A 14,136-nucleotide genomic window follows, 5' to 3' on the forward strand; every position below is an offset into this window, starting at 1 on the left:
TTTTTTTTATATACATACATACATTTTTTTTGGGGGGGGGGGGGGCATTGGTGCTGAGTCCCTACCTTTCTTCTTCACAACTCTACTTACGGACCTGCCTGTTTGGTGGACTACGTGCACCCCGCTGGAACTGAGAAAGCACATATACGGGTGAGCTGAAATACCTTTTTTTCCTATATAAGCAATAAAGCCTTAGAGGGGTTGTCCTTAGGATAGGTCATCAATGTCTGATCAGCTCGGGTCAGTCAGTCAACTAGCCGCTCATGGTAAAGGCCAGAAATGCTCAGTTCCGGAGCTGCTCCATCTTCTGATAGTGGCCAGATACTACACGCCTGCCTCCTATTGATTTGAATGGGATGTGGATATCCAGTACCCTTATGCTATCAGAAGACGGGGCATCTCTGGATCGGAGTATTTCCGGTCACCGGCAAGAAGAGTTGATCAGCGAGGGGGGAGGCAGGTCAGACCTCAACCGATCAGTCACTGATCAGGTAATCAATATAAAAAAGTAATGGATAACCACTAAGATAAGCAGACAATAGGCTAAAACATAGAAGAGTATAGTTTACAGAACACCAAAAGAAAATGAAGTGGAAGGGTTCAGTGACCACAAAATGTGTCTTTCCTAAACGGCTTCTTTAATAGCCTGCAAATCACCAGCTTAAACATTAGGCAAAGTGGCTGTAATCTGAAGAGGAAAGATTTAATGTTAATTTGAAGGATTCTAGAAAAAAAAAATCAAAATCAAACATGGAAACTTTAATTGCATTTGTTAAAGGAAAAATTACAACAGGAGAACTTAAAAACAAAATATGACAAAGTAACCAGCAAGTCTTGCATGGAAAATACAGTTAGCACTAAAATTATATATGGATTGTAATATGTAGTATTTACATCCAAAAATGTGGTAAGGTTGTGGCTAAAGCGGATCGTAATTTGGTCTCAGGGTGTTGACAGCTTCTTGGTTACATACATAGTGACTTTCGCTTGTAGAACCGGCAGGCGTGTTTTATAATCAAACATATGACTCCATCCTTTCTTTTCATCTTATTGGCCAGCAGAGCATAGTTGTATGCAATTTTTACCTGTTTTATGGTAAACCTTTCCCTCCTTTACACCAAGTCATAGGCAGAAGCTTAGATTATTATAATTATGTGACGTTACGTGAAAAACACCCAAGCCACCTATATTGGACATGTGAAAATAAAACGAGATAACGTTTCTCATATATATAAAAAAGGAAAAAAAAAAGAAATTTGAGAACTGATCAAGAAAGCCTTAACGCCATATCTAAACCTTGCTTATGAGACACAGGAGTTTTGGATTGCAGAAGATATGTACACAAAAAAAAAAGTGAAAGGGTTGTAACAATGTGTCAGTGCGCGTGCCAATCAACGATGATATCACTTGAAATCTGACTGGTAGCGAAGGACGACAGTGACTTTTGTGTTAGATTATTCCATATACTTGAGGGACATGGTTTAATAATAGTCATCCTTTATTATAAAAACACCTGTCCGACACATCATCAACCCCCCCCAGAGATGCCGTTACATGCGTCGCGGATAGTTGGGTGCTTGTGCCGCTCTTAGATACTCATTGTAAGCCGCGTATTGAGGATACTCAGATTGCGTTTCGGTTGTGGACTGAATATCCTTGGACGGCGATCGGCGGAAGGAATCCTGCGGCTTCTGCGCTAAACGGCGATAATCAGAGCTTTCAGAGTAACGGCGGTCAGGAGGGTCGGTCCTGCGTTCGAAACACAAAAGGAGTTTTTTTTAATACTACAAAAACTTAAAAAAAAAGCCTGTAAAGCACCATAAACCACACAAGTAGTAACTAAAAGATATTTACAGGGGGGAAGAAAAAAAAAAAAAAAAAAGTTCTACACACTATTTACATCATTGTTCGAGTGCTTATGTTACTACATGTCACACTGAAAGGATTGCACGGTCTACAAAGCTCTCTGCCGGCATAGCCTCTAAAAGGTATGTGGCACAGAAAGCTGGGGTTATCATTGATCCACGTTTTCCTGCAGACTGGTGTTTTCATGAAAATTTAGGAGGACAGAGGTATGGTCCTTGCACGGCTGCTAAATGTCAGTAATAGTTCCCTCTATCAGAGGAGTGTTTTAGGCTCTTGCTGGGAACAGCAGTTAAACTGGTGTTATGTGCTTTTAATGTGACTATCAGCCTCTCACTTATTTAGGTGCCGATTAGATCCTACATATTTTTGTGAGGCGGCGGAGTTCATTTTTTCTACTACAGAGCTCCAAACTCCCAGCATATACAAAAAACAACATGCATGATAAAATTCTGTCTGCCTGCAGCTACCACTAGGGGGAGCTTACTGCGTACAGTTAATAAATTACACCAGTCGGCAGCTGGACGTCATCAGAGTGGGAAAAAAAAACCTGAAAAGTCTAGTAAACAATTTGCATCCAAACTCTTCATCCATAACTTAGTAACAGCTATAGCCCTGGCACAGGTATATCTACGTCTGCATTAAAGTAAATATAAAAAAATAAAAGCATGCAGTAAGCATTTAAATATTCCGTATCAGTGGCTGCAGGCAGCCAGAACCTCTTATTTTTCAGTGTGTATTACATTTTTTTATCTTTTCACAAAATTTAAAGGGAACGCATCACCAGGATTTTCGTATATAACCTAAAGCCAGTGCTATACTGGCACTATCAGGAGGATTCTATACATACCTGTAGCGGTCAGATCTGATGTATAGATTTTGAAATCCAAGAAAGCAAAGTTTATAAAATATTATTCATATATAATATACATAGTATTCATAGTTATCCCCTCCCCATTAGAATTAGCGTATTATACAATCAAATAATTTTTTGGACTTGCAGGACCTGTGCTGAGGTCATACCCATGTGACCAGAATGGGCAGGGCCCCAGACAAAAAAAAAATAAATGTTGCTTCCTTGTATCCAGCTTTGTTGGCCGAGGCCCCGCCCCTTCTGGTCACATGGGTATGACCTCAGCACAGGTCCTGCAAGTCAAAAGTTGAATCAATTGTATAATACCCATGCTAATTCCAACAAGGGGAGGGGATAACTGAATACCCCCCCCATATAGTATGTCATCCTCAGCTACTGTCACTCAAGAGGCTGGTGATTTTATAAACTTTACTTTCTTGGGTTCCAAATCAGATATATCCGAGCTGACCACTAAATAGAATCAGCCGGATAGCGCCAGTATAGCACTGGCTTTAGGTTATATACGAAAATCCTGGTGATTGGTTCCCTTTAAAGATAAATATCACCCAAACACCACCACATCCAACCCCAATTCAGAACTTTAGGCCGGTGTCACACTTGCGATTGCCTTGCGCGAGTCTCGCAGTGCATCACCTGGCACCGACTCACACTCTCCTCACAAGAGCATCTAAGCTGCAACAGATCCGCTCCTGAGAGAGAGTAAAGGGCGTTTTACACGTTGCGACATCGCTAGCGATCTCGTTAGCGATGTGACACGCCAGATCGCAGATAAGATTTGCCGAGATCGCACATAGGTAATTTTTGTAGCGCCGGTCACCTGTGCGATCTCGGCAAATCGTATGTGCGATCTGGCGTGTTACATCGCTAACGAGATCGCTAGCGATGTCGCAGCGTGTAAAGCACCCTTAAGTCCATGCCGGGTGGACTTGCGCGAGGCAGTCGCAAGTGTGACACCGACCTTAGGAAAATTACCAGGAAAAAAAAAAAAATCGTTATGGAATTAAAGGGGTATTCCAACTTCCTAAGACAGGAATATGTATTACAATGTGCTGTTCACACGTGGCAGGTTATACTATGCCATTTCATAATCTGCCATAAAAATGAAGGAGAAAAGAGCATAGCATAGCCTGCTCGAGTGTTTCTGGACTGCACATAGAGACAGATATTCCCATCTCAGAGATGAATGGATTATTTGTGAATGACCCTTTAATTACTGGTTAAATAGTATTAGTAAGTTGGATAATTCAATTATTTACCTAGATATGTGAAGGGGATTTGGAGCACTGTATCAGAAACATCGAGCCCCTTTGTCCTCCATAGCTATTAACGAGAAAGTTATATTAGGAAGTTATACAGTACTACTACTAACAGCAGCAGGGTTTTACAATAGTGATCATCAGCTGATATCTGTACCTAGTTGTGAACAATTCAATGTTTTCTACAAGACTGCAGCTAAAGCTCAATAGGTGGTCTAAAAACTTGTGCAGCCTCCTAAAGACGCTACGCTAATTAGATGCCAGGCAACAAATGCGTACAAAGGTAGTCAACGGGCAACTACCTCTCTAAGTGGACACTACAGAACAGACAAGGGGGGGGGGGGGGGAACAACTTTTGAGACTCCTTTTTAGTCCAAATTACCATTTGCCACAACAACTACTCCCTCTTCTAATAATAGATTCTCAGACATACTAAGCCAAAACAATGTCCCAAAGTCCAACAATTTGCTGAGAGCTGCATTTTACTGTTTTGATACTGAAAGAGCTAACCTAACAGACCTACTGGATTTATACTACTACCTGTATACAGATAATGCACTAACGTAATGTAAATCCCTGAAAAAAACGTTATAACTACTTTTTAACTTTTTTAGCGGATATACACAATATACTGCAGACTATACATGTCCAGGAGGCAGCTTCCTGTCCAAAGAGAACATACCACTGAAGGACATAAGGTGGTGTGAAAAAACGTTACGCAAGAATGAATTCTACAGTTAGTAGGGGGCAAACATGGTTTCCTCAGTGGATAGACTACAGGGAAAAAAAGGGACTTGATGTGGTCACTGGAGAAATGGAGGCGGTTTAAGAGTTGGAAGGAGGGGGGGACCTGCGTGGAATGAAGGGGGTACTGCGCGGAAGGTAAGGGGAACTGCGCGGAAGGTATGGGGTACTGCGCGGAAGGAAAGGTAACTGCTCGGAAGGAAAGGTAACTGCTCGGAAGGAAAGGTAACTGCTCGGAAGGAAGGGTAACTGCTCGGAAGGAAAGGTAACTGCTCGGAAGGAAGGGGAACTGCTCGGAAGGAAGGGGAACTGCTCGGAAGGAAGGGGAACTGCTCGGAAGGAAGGGGAACTGCTCGGAAGGAAGGGGAACTGCTCGGAAGGAAGGGGAACTGCTCGGAAGGAAAGGTAACTGCTCGGAAGGAAAGGTAACTGCTCGGAAGGAAGGGGAACTGCTCGGAAGGAAAGGTAACTGCTCGGAAGGAAGGGGAACTGCTCATATTTCCAAGATACGTTCTAGCCTGACATCTCAAGTGACGTGTAAAGCCTGTCCCGGGTTTAGTGCGACTCCAGCCTATAAGCAGGTCGCCGCGGGTTCCTAACTTTGGAAACTGGCTTCTAAATTCTAAACCTGGCAATAATTTGGTTTGGGCTACCTTAAGAAAACAAAATGCCCATTCCCTGCTAAAGGCACAAAAAGACATTTCTGATTCACATCTTTGGGCCTTGTATAATGGTAATTTGAGACCCCACCTAACTTGCTTGATTTTACTTACCTTTTATAAGCATCTGCCGATTTCTTGTAGCTATCTGAAGTCGCGCTCCGTGGCGGTGAAAGACAGGTGCGCTCATACATGAGCCCATCATTTGTAGCTGGGATGGCTGAGTAAGCAGACTGTGTCCCCATGCTTGAGATTTGGGAGGTGTCATAGGCGGTACCTTGCTGCTGACGATATGCCATTGCAGTTGACGACGCATAAGGAGAAGCGGTAGAAATGGATCCATAAGGGTTGGCTGCAGTCTGGGCGGTGTAGGACGACGCCATTGCAGGAACCTGTGCAGCATATCCTGTGGTTAGAGCGGATACTTGTTGACGATAAGCTGCAGCGGTCTGGGCGTTATATGCAGCGGTTTCTGCACCATATGCAGCAGCCTGGTTCTCATATCCTGTCTGATTCACAGCAGCAGCGGCGGCAGCGGCGGCACGAGCAGCATAGGCAGAGGATAACGCCGATGTCTGACTGCTATAGGCAGACGATAACGATGGAGTTGTCTGGACCCCATAGGCGGATGACAATGAAGAATAGTCTGTCGCTGCAGTACGATATTTTGATGCAAGTGCAGTGGAGGTCATTGCTCCCTCATAGTATGCTCTTGTGGGCGACCTCCGCAGTGGACTCCTGTCTCGCGAGTAGTACATTGGGGAAGGTGGACGCACTCTGCTGTCGTAAGCATCGTATCGCTCGGAAGACTCTCCACCATAACGCTCATACGGCGATTTCAAGGCATAGGATGCGTAAGTCGCTTCGGTTGCTCTCCTGCGGTTATATGCATCAGAGCGGCTCTGTGGTGCATCTCGGTATTCATTAGACCTACGTGAGCGACCACCATGAGCGCCACCATTACCGCCCATAGACCTATTAGCCTTATTGGACATCTCCACATTAATCCGTTTGCCTCTTATCTCTTTACCATTCAGTTTGTCGATAGCTTCCCTAGCTTCGCTTTCTTTTTCCATGTGAACGAACGCATAGTCTGATGAAGTAGCATACAAGGAGAGGAAAAAAAAAAAAAAAAAAAAGTGTTATACATCTTTCAGAATTTATTAAGCACCTACACCGTAATATTCTCAAATGTAAATCATAGGCCTTAGATCAAATGCCATTCAGAAAATGAAATAAAATGCACAATACTAAAGAAGCGACCTATAATGAATAATTTCCAAGTCTCAAATTAACCAAGGAGTCGGCCTATATAATATCCTCCTACTTAAATTTAAGAGTAATTGTATGTTCATAAATAGCAGAGCTAGTTACGCTGATCACATCAGTATAGCCCAAGCTGGGCAAAATGCTCCAGTCCTCTGGCCCACAGACAGACAACTGAAGCCCTGAAACCAGTGTCCTGCAGACCACACCACATTGGTGAAAGACTGAGCCAGCGACCCCCTCCACCAATCAGCATGAAGCACAGCAGACGTGATGACGTCACATCATCCCGTGTGCTGTGTGGAGCGTCAGTGCACCAGAGGACGGAGCACAGCGTTGCTGGAACGGGAGCAAGGTGAGCAAGTGGGGTTTTTTTTTCTCATGTGTATGGGATGTTTGCATGTATGTATGTCGGAGGCTATGTGCAGGCTCATACTGTTTTTAGGAGACTGAGGGCTTATACTATATATAGGGGGCTCATGCAGTGTAATATATATATATATATATATATATATATATAGGCTATGAGCAGGCTCTCACTGTACATAGGGGGCTGTGTGTGAGCTCATCCTGTATGTGGGGAGCTATGTGGGGGCTCATGCTTTATATAGGGGGCTGTGTGAGCTCATCCTGTATGTGGGGAGCTATGTGGGGGCTCATGCTTTATATAGGGGGCTGTGTGAGCTCATCCTGTATGTGGGGGCGCACACTGTATAGGGGTTTGTATGTGGAGAGCTATGTGGGGGTTCATGCTATACATAGGGGGCTGTGTGTGAGCTCATCCTGTATGTGGAGACTCACACTGTATATAGGGGGCTGTGTGAGCTCATCCTGTATGTGGGGGCTCACACTGTACAGGGGTCTGTATGTGGAGAGCTATGTGGGGGTTCATGCTGTACATAGGGGGCTGTGTGTGAGCTCATCCTGTATGTGGGGGCTCATGCTGTACATAGGGGGCTGTGTGTGGTCATGCTGTACATAGGGGGCTGTGTGTGAGCTCATCCTGTATGTGGGGACTCTCACTGTGTATAGGGGTCTGTATGTGGAGAGCTATGTGGGGGCTCACACTGTATATAGGGGGCTGTGTGAGCTCATCCTGTATGTGGGGGCTCACACTGTATATAGGGGCTGTGTGTGAGCTCATCCTGTATGTGGGGGCTCACACTGTATATAGGGGCTGTGTGTGAGCTCATCCTGTATGTGGGGGCTCATGCTGTACATAGGGGGCTGTGTGTGGGGAGCTATGTGGGGGCTCATGTTGTACATAGGGGGCTGTGTGTGTGCTCATCCTGTATGTGGGGATTCATGCTGTACATAGGGGGCTGTGTGTGAGCTCATCCTGTATGTGGGGGCTCACACTGTGTATAGGGGTCTGTATGTGGAGAGCTATGTGGGGGCTCACACTGTATATAGGGGGCTGTGTGTGAGCTCATCCTGTATGTGGGGGCTCATGCTGTACATAGGGGGCTGTGTGTGGGGAGCTATGTGGGGGCTCATGCTGTACATAGGGGGCTGTGTGTGGGGAGTTATGTGGGGGCTGATGCTGTATATAATAGTGTGTAGGCTCACACTGTAAATAGAGGGATGTCAGCATACTTACCGTAATTCTGCTCAATATTAAATGATACAATTAAAAGGGAACCTGTCACCTAGAATATGCGTTCTGACCTATCAGCAGACGCATGTGTGCCCTAATTACACCTCCCTACCCATCCCTGTGTTATAAAATTGTATAATATGAAAGTAATAAAAAACGTTTTATTACCTTCATATTTGCTATGTAAATTAGAGCGCTTCTAATAATAATACTAATAATAATAATCATGCAAGGTAATCCAATACGACTAAAGACTAAATACGATCCTTGATTTTCTTTTAAGTGCAGTTTAAAAATAATTAAAGCTTTGTTCACAGGTGTCAAAGCCTCCATTTGACAAATCAGCCATTAATTATCAGGATCAGAGGAAAGATAATATATAATAATGGGTCTGTAAGGCCAGTGTCAGGTGCATATGGTCAGGAGGCATACACCCGATAAGAGCCCAGTCTCTGAATGGATGCAGCTGGATGGATGCATAGAGAGCCATTGTAATAAAAAAAAAAAAATAAAAAAACTATACAAGGGACTTTTTTTTTTTTTTTTGCAGTGACCCTCTGCAAAGAAAAGCACTAAGTGGATGCAGAGAGGCCATTAAAGGGAATCCAACACCAGGTTTTTGCTCCCCCAACTGAGAGCCGCATAATGTTGAGACAGAGACCCTGATTCCAGCGATGTGTCACTTACTGAGCTGTTTGCTATCATTTTGATAAATTCATTGTTTTCTCTGCTGCAGATCTAGCAGTTATACAGAGCTCATGAATATGCTGGACTACCTGCAGCACGCCAAGTAGTCCTGTCATGATAATCTACTACTGATCAAACAGCAATCAAAGCAACACTAAGTAGCCCAGTAAGTATCACATTTCTGGAATCAGAGTCTCTGCCCCTACATTATGCTGGTCTCAGATTAGGTAGCAAAAACACGATGACAGATTCCCTTTAAGTATACACATCCCCCTTAAGATTAGTGCTAAATACTAGGCTGACAAAAAAACCCTAAATGTGGACATGGGGGTCTTCCACTCATCTAAGGCTATGTGCGCACACAGTTTTTTTTGCCGTTGCGTTTTTGGCTGCTAAAAACGCATGCGTTTTTGATCTCTGCGTTTTTCCAATGCATTGCATGCGGGGAAAACGCAGAAAAGAATTGACATGTCCATTTTTTTTTTGAGCTTAAAAAAAAAAAAAAAAAAAAAAAAAAGGTGTGCGGACAGCAAAAATGAAAACTCAGACTTTGCTGTGGAAGTTTTGAGCCCAAAAACGTACAAAAACGCACCCGAAAAACACACTGTGCGTACATAGCCTAATGCTGCAGGTTGATGTTTGCTATAAGCCAATAAGGAAACAAAAAGCACGACAACCTACGTGTTTGTGGGAGTGTATATAAAGATTTCACGGCATAGCATCTACAGTATTTGTCACTTAAAAGGAACCTGTCGTGATTTTTTTTTTAAACCGCCCCCAATGCATTTTACATGATGCAATGTGCATCATTAACACTGATTATATATTATAATATATAATTTCCCCATCTTTAGCTTAAACAAAGTTTATATGCTTAGGTAAAAGCAGGTAATACCTTACCGGGGATCATTCACTATCAGTCAAGTTGTCATGATTATGTCTGGAACTTGGTAACGCCCCTCCGCATTGTAATTTACACCACAGATCCTTTACAAACACTACTTTGTTAAAAAAATGTCCTAAGACAAAAGTAAGCGCTTGACTCAGACTTACTTTAAATCCTGCAGCTGGTTTATAGGCAAAAAAAACCCACAAATTGCCTGGATACAAACAATAAAATAAATTGAGATTTTTCTATATATAGAAAATCTCAAAAACCAGCGCTGAATAGTAAGATTAATTGATATTTTAATACTAACAGCAAAATTAAGATAATTTCTACAAAGGACAAACAAAAGACAAGGTAAATATACAAACACTAAGAAGCATAATCAAGATTGTTAATTATAAACTATAAATTAATACTCGTGGGTGCCCCGGCTGGTGGCGATCAATATTTTATTTTAATTTTTAATAATTGTGATGAGGGTAGTTGTCCAAATAAGAGAAAAACTTCCTCAGGAAAAAATATTTGCAAGAGTTTTTCCTAGGGGGTGCCACGTCCGTGCCAGTCCATATATAATGACAATATTCCTTCTAGCAAGTATTTGTACCAGGATGGATACTTTAATGCTAGTTAGATGAATACTAGGAGCCACACTGCACACTTCCACAGTCCCTGAATAGGGTTTGAATAAGCCGCGCTCCTACCGAGGAGTCTAGCGGACAGAGGGATCAGTGCACCGGGGGCTTATTACAGGTCCCCGGTGTATGTTACCCGATACCACCGCTGATGTTAAGGGCTCCGTGGTATGTGGTCCTTGCGTGGATTAAATCTCTCTCCTGCTGGAGAGGAAGGATTAGTGCTGGATCGCGGAACTTTGTTAAGCTCCGCCCATTACAGTCACATGATCTTGACCTCACAGGTCCTGCATTACCATTTCCCCTCCACTGATCTCCAGAGCTCAGCATTGGGGAGTAGTGGTGTGCAGGACCTGTGTGAGGTTACGATCATGTGATCATGATGGGCGGAGTTAAGCAGAGAAGTATTTGTAAAGGACCAGTGGTATAATTAAGGCTGAACTTGACTGACAGTGAACGATCCCATCAAACACGCCTCTAGTTGAACCCGAAGGTATTAACTGCTTTCATAAATACATACGGAAATAAAAAAAAAAGCGGAAAAAAAAAAAAAAAAGTTAGTGATGCACATTGCATCATGTGAAACATTGGGAGTGGATTAATATGAGAAAATGACATGAGGCTCGCTTTAAATTCCTATCCTGCAGATATAATACAGAGCGGCTCTCTGATGACTCCTTGTCTCTACGAGACCTACATGAGCGACCACTAGGAGCTGCAGTCACTGCTGATAGGTCTACGAGAAGTAATGGACATCGAAACAGCAATCAGTCTGCTTCATATCTCTTCCTGATTGGGGGGGGGGTCGCTTCCCTAGAGTTGCTTTCATTTTTGACATGAACACATTGGGCAAAAAAAAAAAAAAACCCAGGTTACTGAGCTACAGAGAGCCTCACACACCAAGTGTATACAGTGTGTGAGATTAACTGACATATAATCCACTGTAATGATAATGCACTCCTCCTTTGACGATTGATGTGGATGATACCTCCGGCGCCATCCACGTAGCTGAGCAAAATCTCACGCCTGTGCAGAGACATTGCCAGCTCACGCAGGCACGTTTTGCTCTGCGATATCGCGGGCAGAGCCAAAAACATTGTTTCTCCTGCGTGAACGAGCGAGTTCTCTGTGCAGGCGTGAGATTTTGCTCGGCTATGTGGATGGCACATCGGGCATAATCCATATCAATCAATGGAGGACGGTTAAAAAAGTGCCGGAAGAGACAGTAAGCGCAAATAGGGTCTCATCCTAAAACACTGTCAGCTATGGTGCTGTAAGGGTAGACTCACCTGGTGTGGATGTGGGAGTCACAACCACTGCAATGGCGTAAATACGGCTGCAGCAGAACCCACGTGGAGATTCAATTCAAATTTGGAAAGAAAAGGGTTAATAGACCGCACTGCCGTAGAATAGAGGATCCATGTACAAGGAATGATTTTTTTTTTCTCTATGCGTTTCAAAGCCATATGACTTCTTCCTCCGGTATAGGATTTGTCCTAACATAAGGCGTTGAAACGTGTAGACAAAAAAAAAAAATGAAATTAAAAAATACGTATTAAATATATACACACACACACTAATATATATATATATATATATATATTATATATATATATATATATATATATATATATATATATATATATATATATCTCTATCTTATATCTCCATCCCTTTTCTCTCCAAATTTGACCTGAATCAAAAAGGGAGGACGGCGATCAGCGCCGAAAGGAAGGACAGGAGCCGCAAAATAGGCCCGGACCCATAAATTTGCATACATGGTGGAAGACTTTATAAAAGAAAATAAAAAAATAAAATATATTTGTGGTCTACAGGGGGAGGGGCAACTTTATAGAATGCAGCATAGGCACTGCTGAAGCTGCTTGTTTTGGTTTAGAAGGCCAAAATATGGTGACAACAGGTTCCCTTTAACGGAGCAAGAAGAAAAATCTCTAAAAATAAGAGATTTCCGTAAAAAAACGCCAAAAACCTCATTTCTGAACGTCACAGAAGTCTCCATGTCAACATTGCCATATTTTTGATGAATATAGCCAGACTGAGGACCTACTCTCCTTGCCCTGTATTGGTCAGGAACACTTTTTAGTGGACACTTCTGATTTATTGCCCCTCACAGGGGAAGGAAGGAGGGGGGGTGGGGAGGAGCGGAAACTGCGTTGATAGGCGCGGATTGTTAAGTAACGGTGCAGAATCTCATAGCACATCAATAAAAAGCGGATACTGCGAGGGCTCCCGCCATGTGCCCACAGAGTTGCGTCAAGTGGAAGGACGGCAAGAAAGGCGCATTACTTAACGTCGATATATATCCTTTCCCACAGGATGACGTTACATGAACTCGCAAACTGCGTTAATTCAGTTCAGACGCGTCAGATAACGGCGAAATATCCTTTTCCACAGAACGATGTTACTGTGGGGACGGTTAACGGCGAAACTTTGGTTTGGACGCATTACATAATGGCGAAATATTTCACACAGGATGACGTTGCATGAACTCGCGAGCTGTTAATGGCGATAATTCGGTTCGGACGCGTCACATAACGGCGAAATACCCTGTGACAGGGCGACGTTATATGTACTTGTGAACTGTATTAACGGCGATAATTTGGCTCGGACGCGTCACAATGGCGAAATATCCTTTTCCACTGGACGATGTTACTGGGGGAACGGTTAACGGCGATACTTTGGTTCGGACGCATGACATAACGGCGAAATATTTCCTATAGGGTGACGTTACATGAACTCGCGAACTGTTAACGGCGATAATTTGGTTCGGACGCACATAACGGTGAAATATTTCCCACATGAGGACATTATATGTACTCACGAACTGTTAACGGCGATAATTGGGTTCAGACGCATTACACAAACGGCGAAATATCCTTTCCGACAGGATGACGTTATCGCGAAGACTAAAGGACATACTGATCTGTTGATCGATCGAGAAATAAGTATCCATCAGCCGCCTTCTTCTGGGCACAGGTGACAAGGCTGAGGCTAAAAGGGGGTTAAATAGATTCAACATTACATAAACGACGGCTACAACACGACGGAGGAGGCAGGATACAGTCAGACAAGGAGCGCGCAACTACCGGCCGCCATTTTAGGTCGGGCGGCCATTTTAGCTTCCTGAATTACCTTTCACCACATCGCACTCCAACACCTTCCCGTAGGCTCCGAACAGTGTTCGGAGATCGGAGGAGTCGCAGTCGCTGCCGACGTTGCCTATGAATATCTTCCAGGTGTTCTGGGGTCGGGGTTTCGATAACTCGACCACCATTTTTTTGCCGTGGAGTTCGTGACCGTTGAGCTCTTCAATCGCCTTCGTGACGCGATCCGACACCCGCATGTGAACGAAAGCGTACTGCTTCATGACGGCGCAGCTCACCACCATGCCGTATTTCTGGAACAGCTCAGTCAGCTCTTCCTGCGTGGTCCGGTCGTCCACGTTACCGACGAAGATCTTCATAGTGTCCCTCATTTTGGAGCTGACGTGAGGGGGAGATCCGATGAGAAAGTGACAATAAACTCTGCGAGAATGGCGGCGGCGGCAGCGGCCGATGTACTCCGTGCACCACAACGACAACGTTCGCGCAGCAAGGAGGATCAGACTGAGACCTAGCTCTCTATTATCGCGATATTCGCGCCACACTT

At 43.8% G+C, this 14,136-nt stretch overlaps 1 protein-coding gene across 2 annotated transcripts; it reads right to left on the reverse strand.

Annotated features, from left to right (window-relative positions):
* Positions 1-744: 744 nt before the first annotated feature.
* Positions 745-14,136, reverse strand: RBM14 (RNA binding motif protein 14). Of its 2 annotated transcripts, XM_075326337.1 has the most exons (4): positions 13,621-14,136; positions 5,511-6,489; positions 3,994-4,057; positions 1,662-1,749 (listed from the first exon to the last, which is right to left on the reverse strand). In XM_075326337.1, exons 1-3 carry the CDS (start codon positions 13,961-13,963, stop codon positions 3,994-3,996), a joined length of 1,386 nt encoding a protein of 461 aa, XP_075182452.1. In that variant the 5' UTR covers positions 13,964-14,136; the 3' UTR covers positions 1,662-1,749. The 2 variants fall into 2 exon arrangements, with proteins under 2 accessions (XP_075182451.1, XP_075182452.1); XM_075326336.1 differs by lacking the exon at positions 3,994-4,057 and having other exon boundaries at positions 745-1,749; positions 13,621-14,135.

This window comes from Anomaloglossus baeobatrachus, chromosome 10 (genome assembly GCF_048569485.1).
Source record: "Anomaloglossus baeobatrachus isolate aAnoBae1 chromosome 10, aAnoBae1.hap1, whole genome shotgun sequence".
NCBI classification, from domain to species: Eukaryota; Metazoa; Chordata; class Amphibia; order Anura; family Aromobatidae; genus Anomaloglossus; species Anomaloglossus baeobatrachus.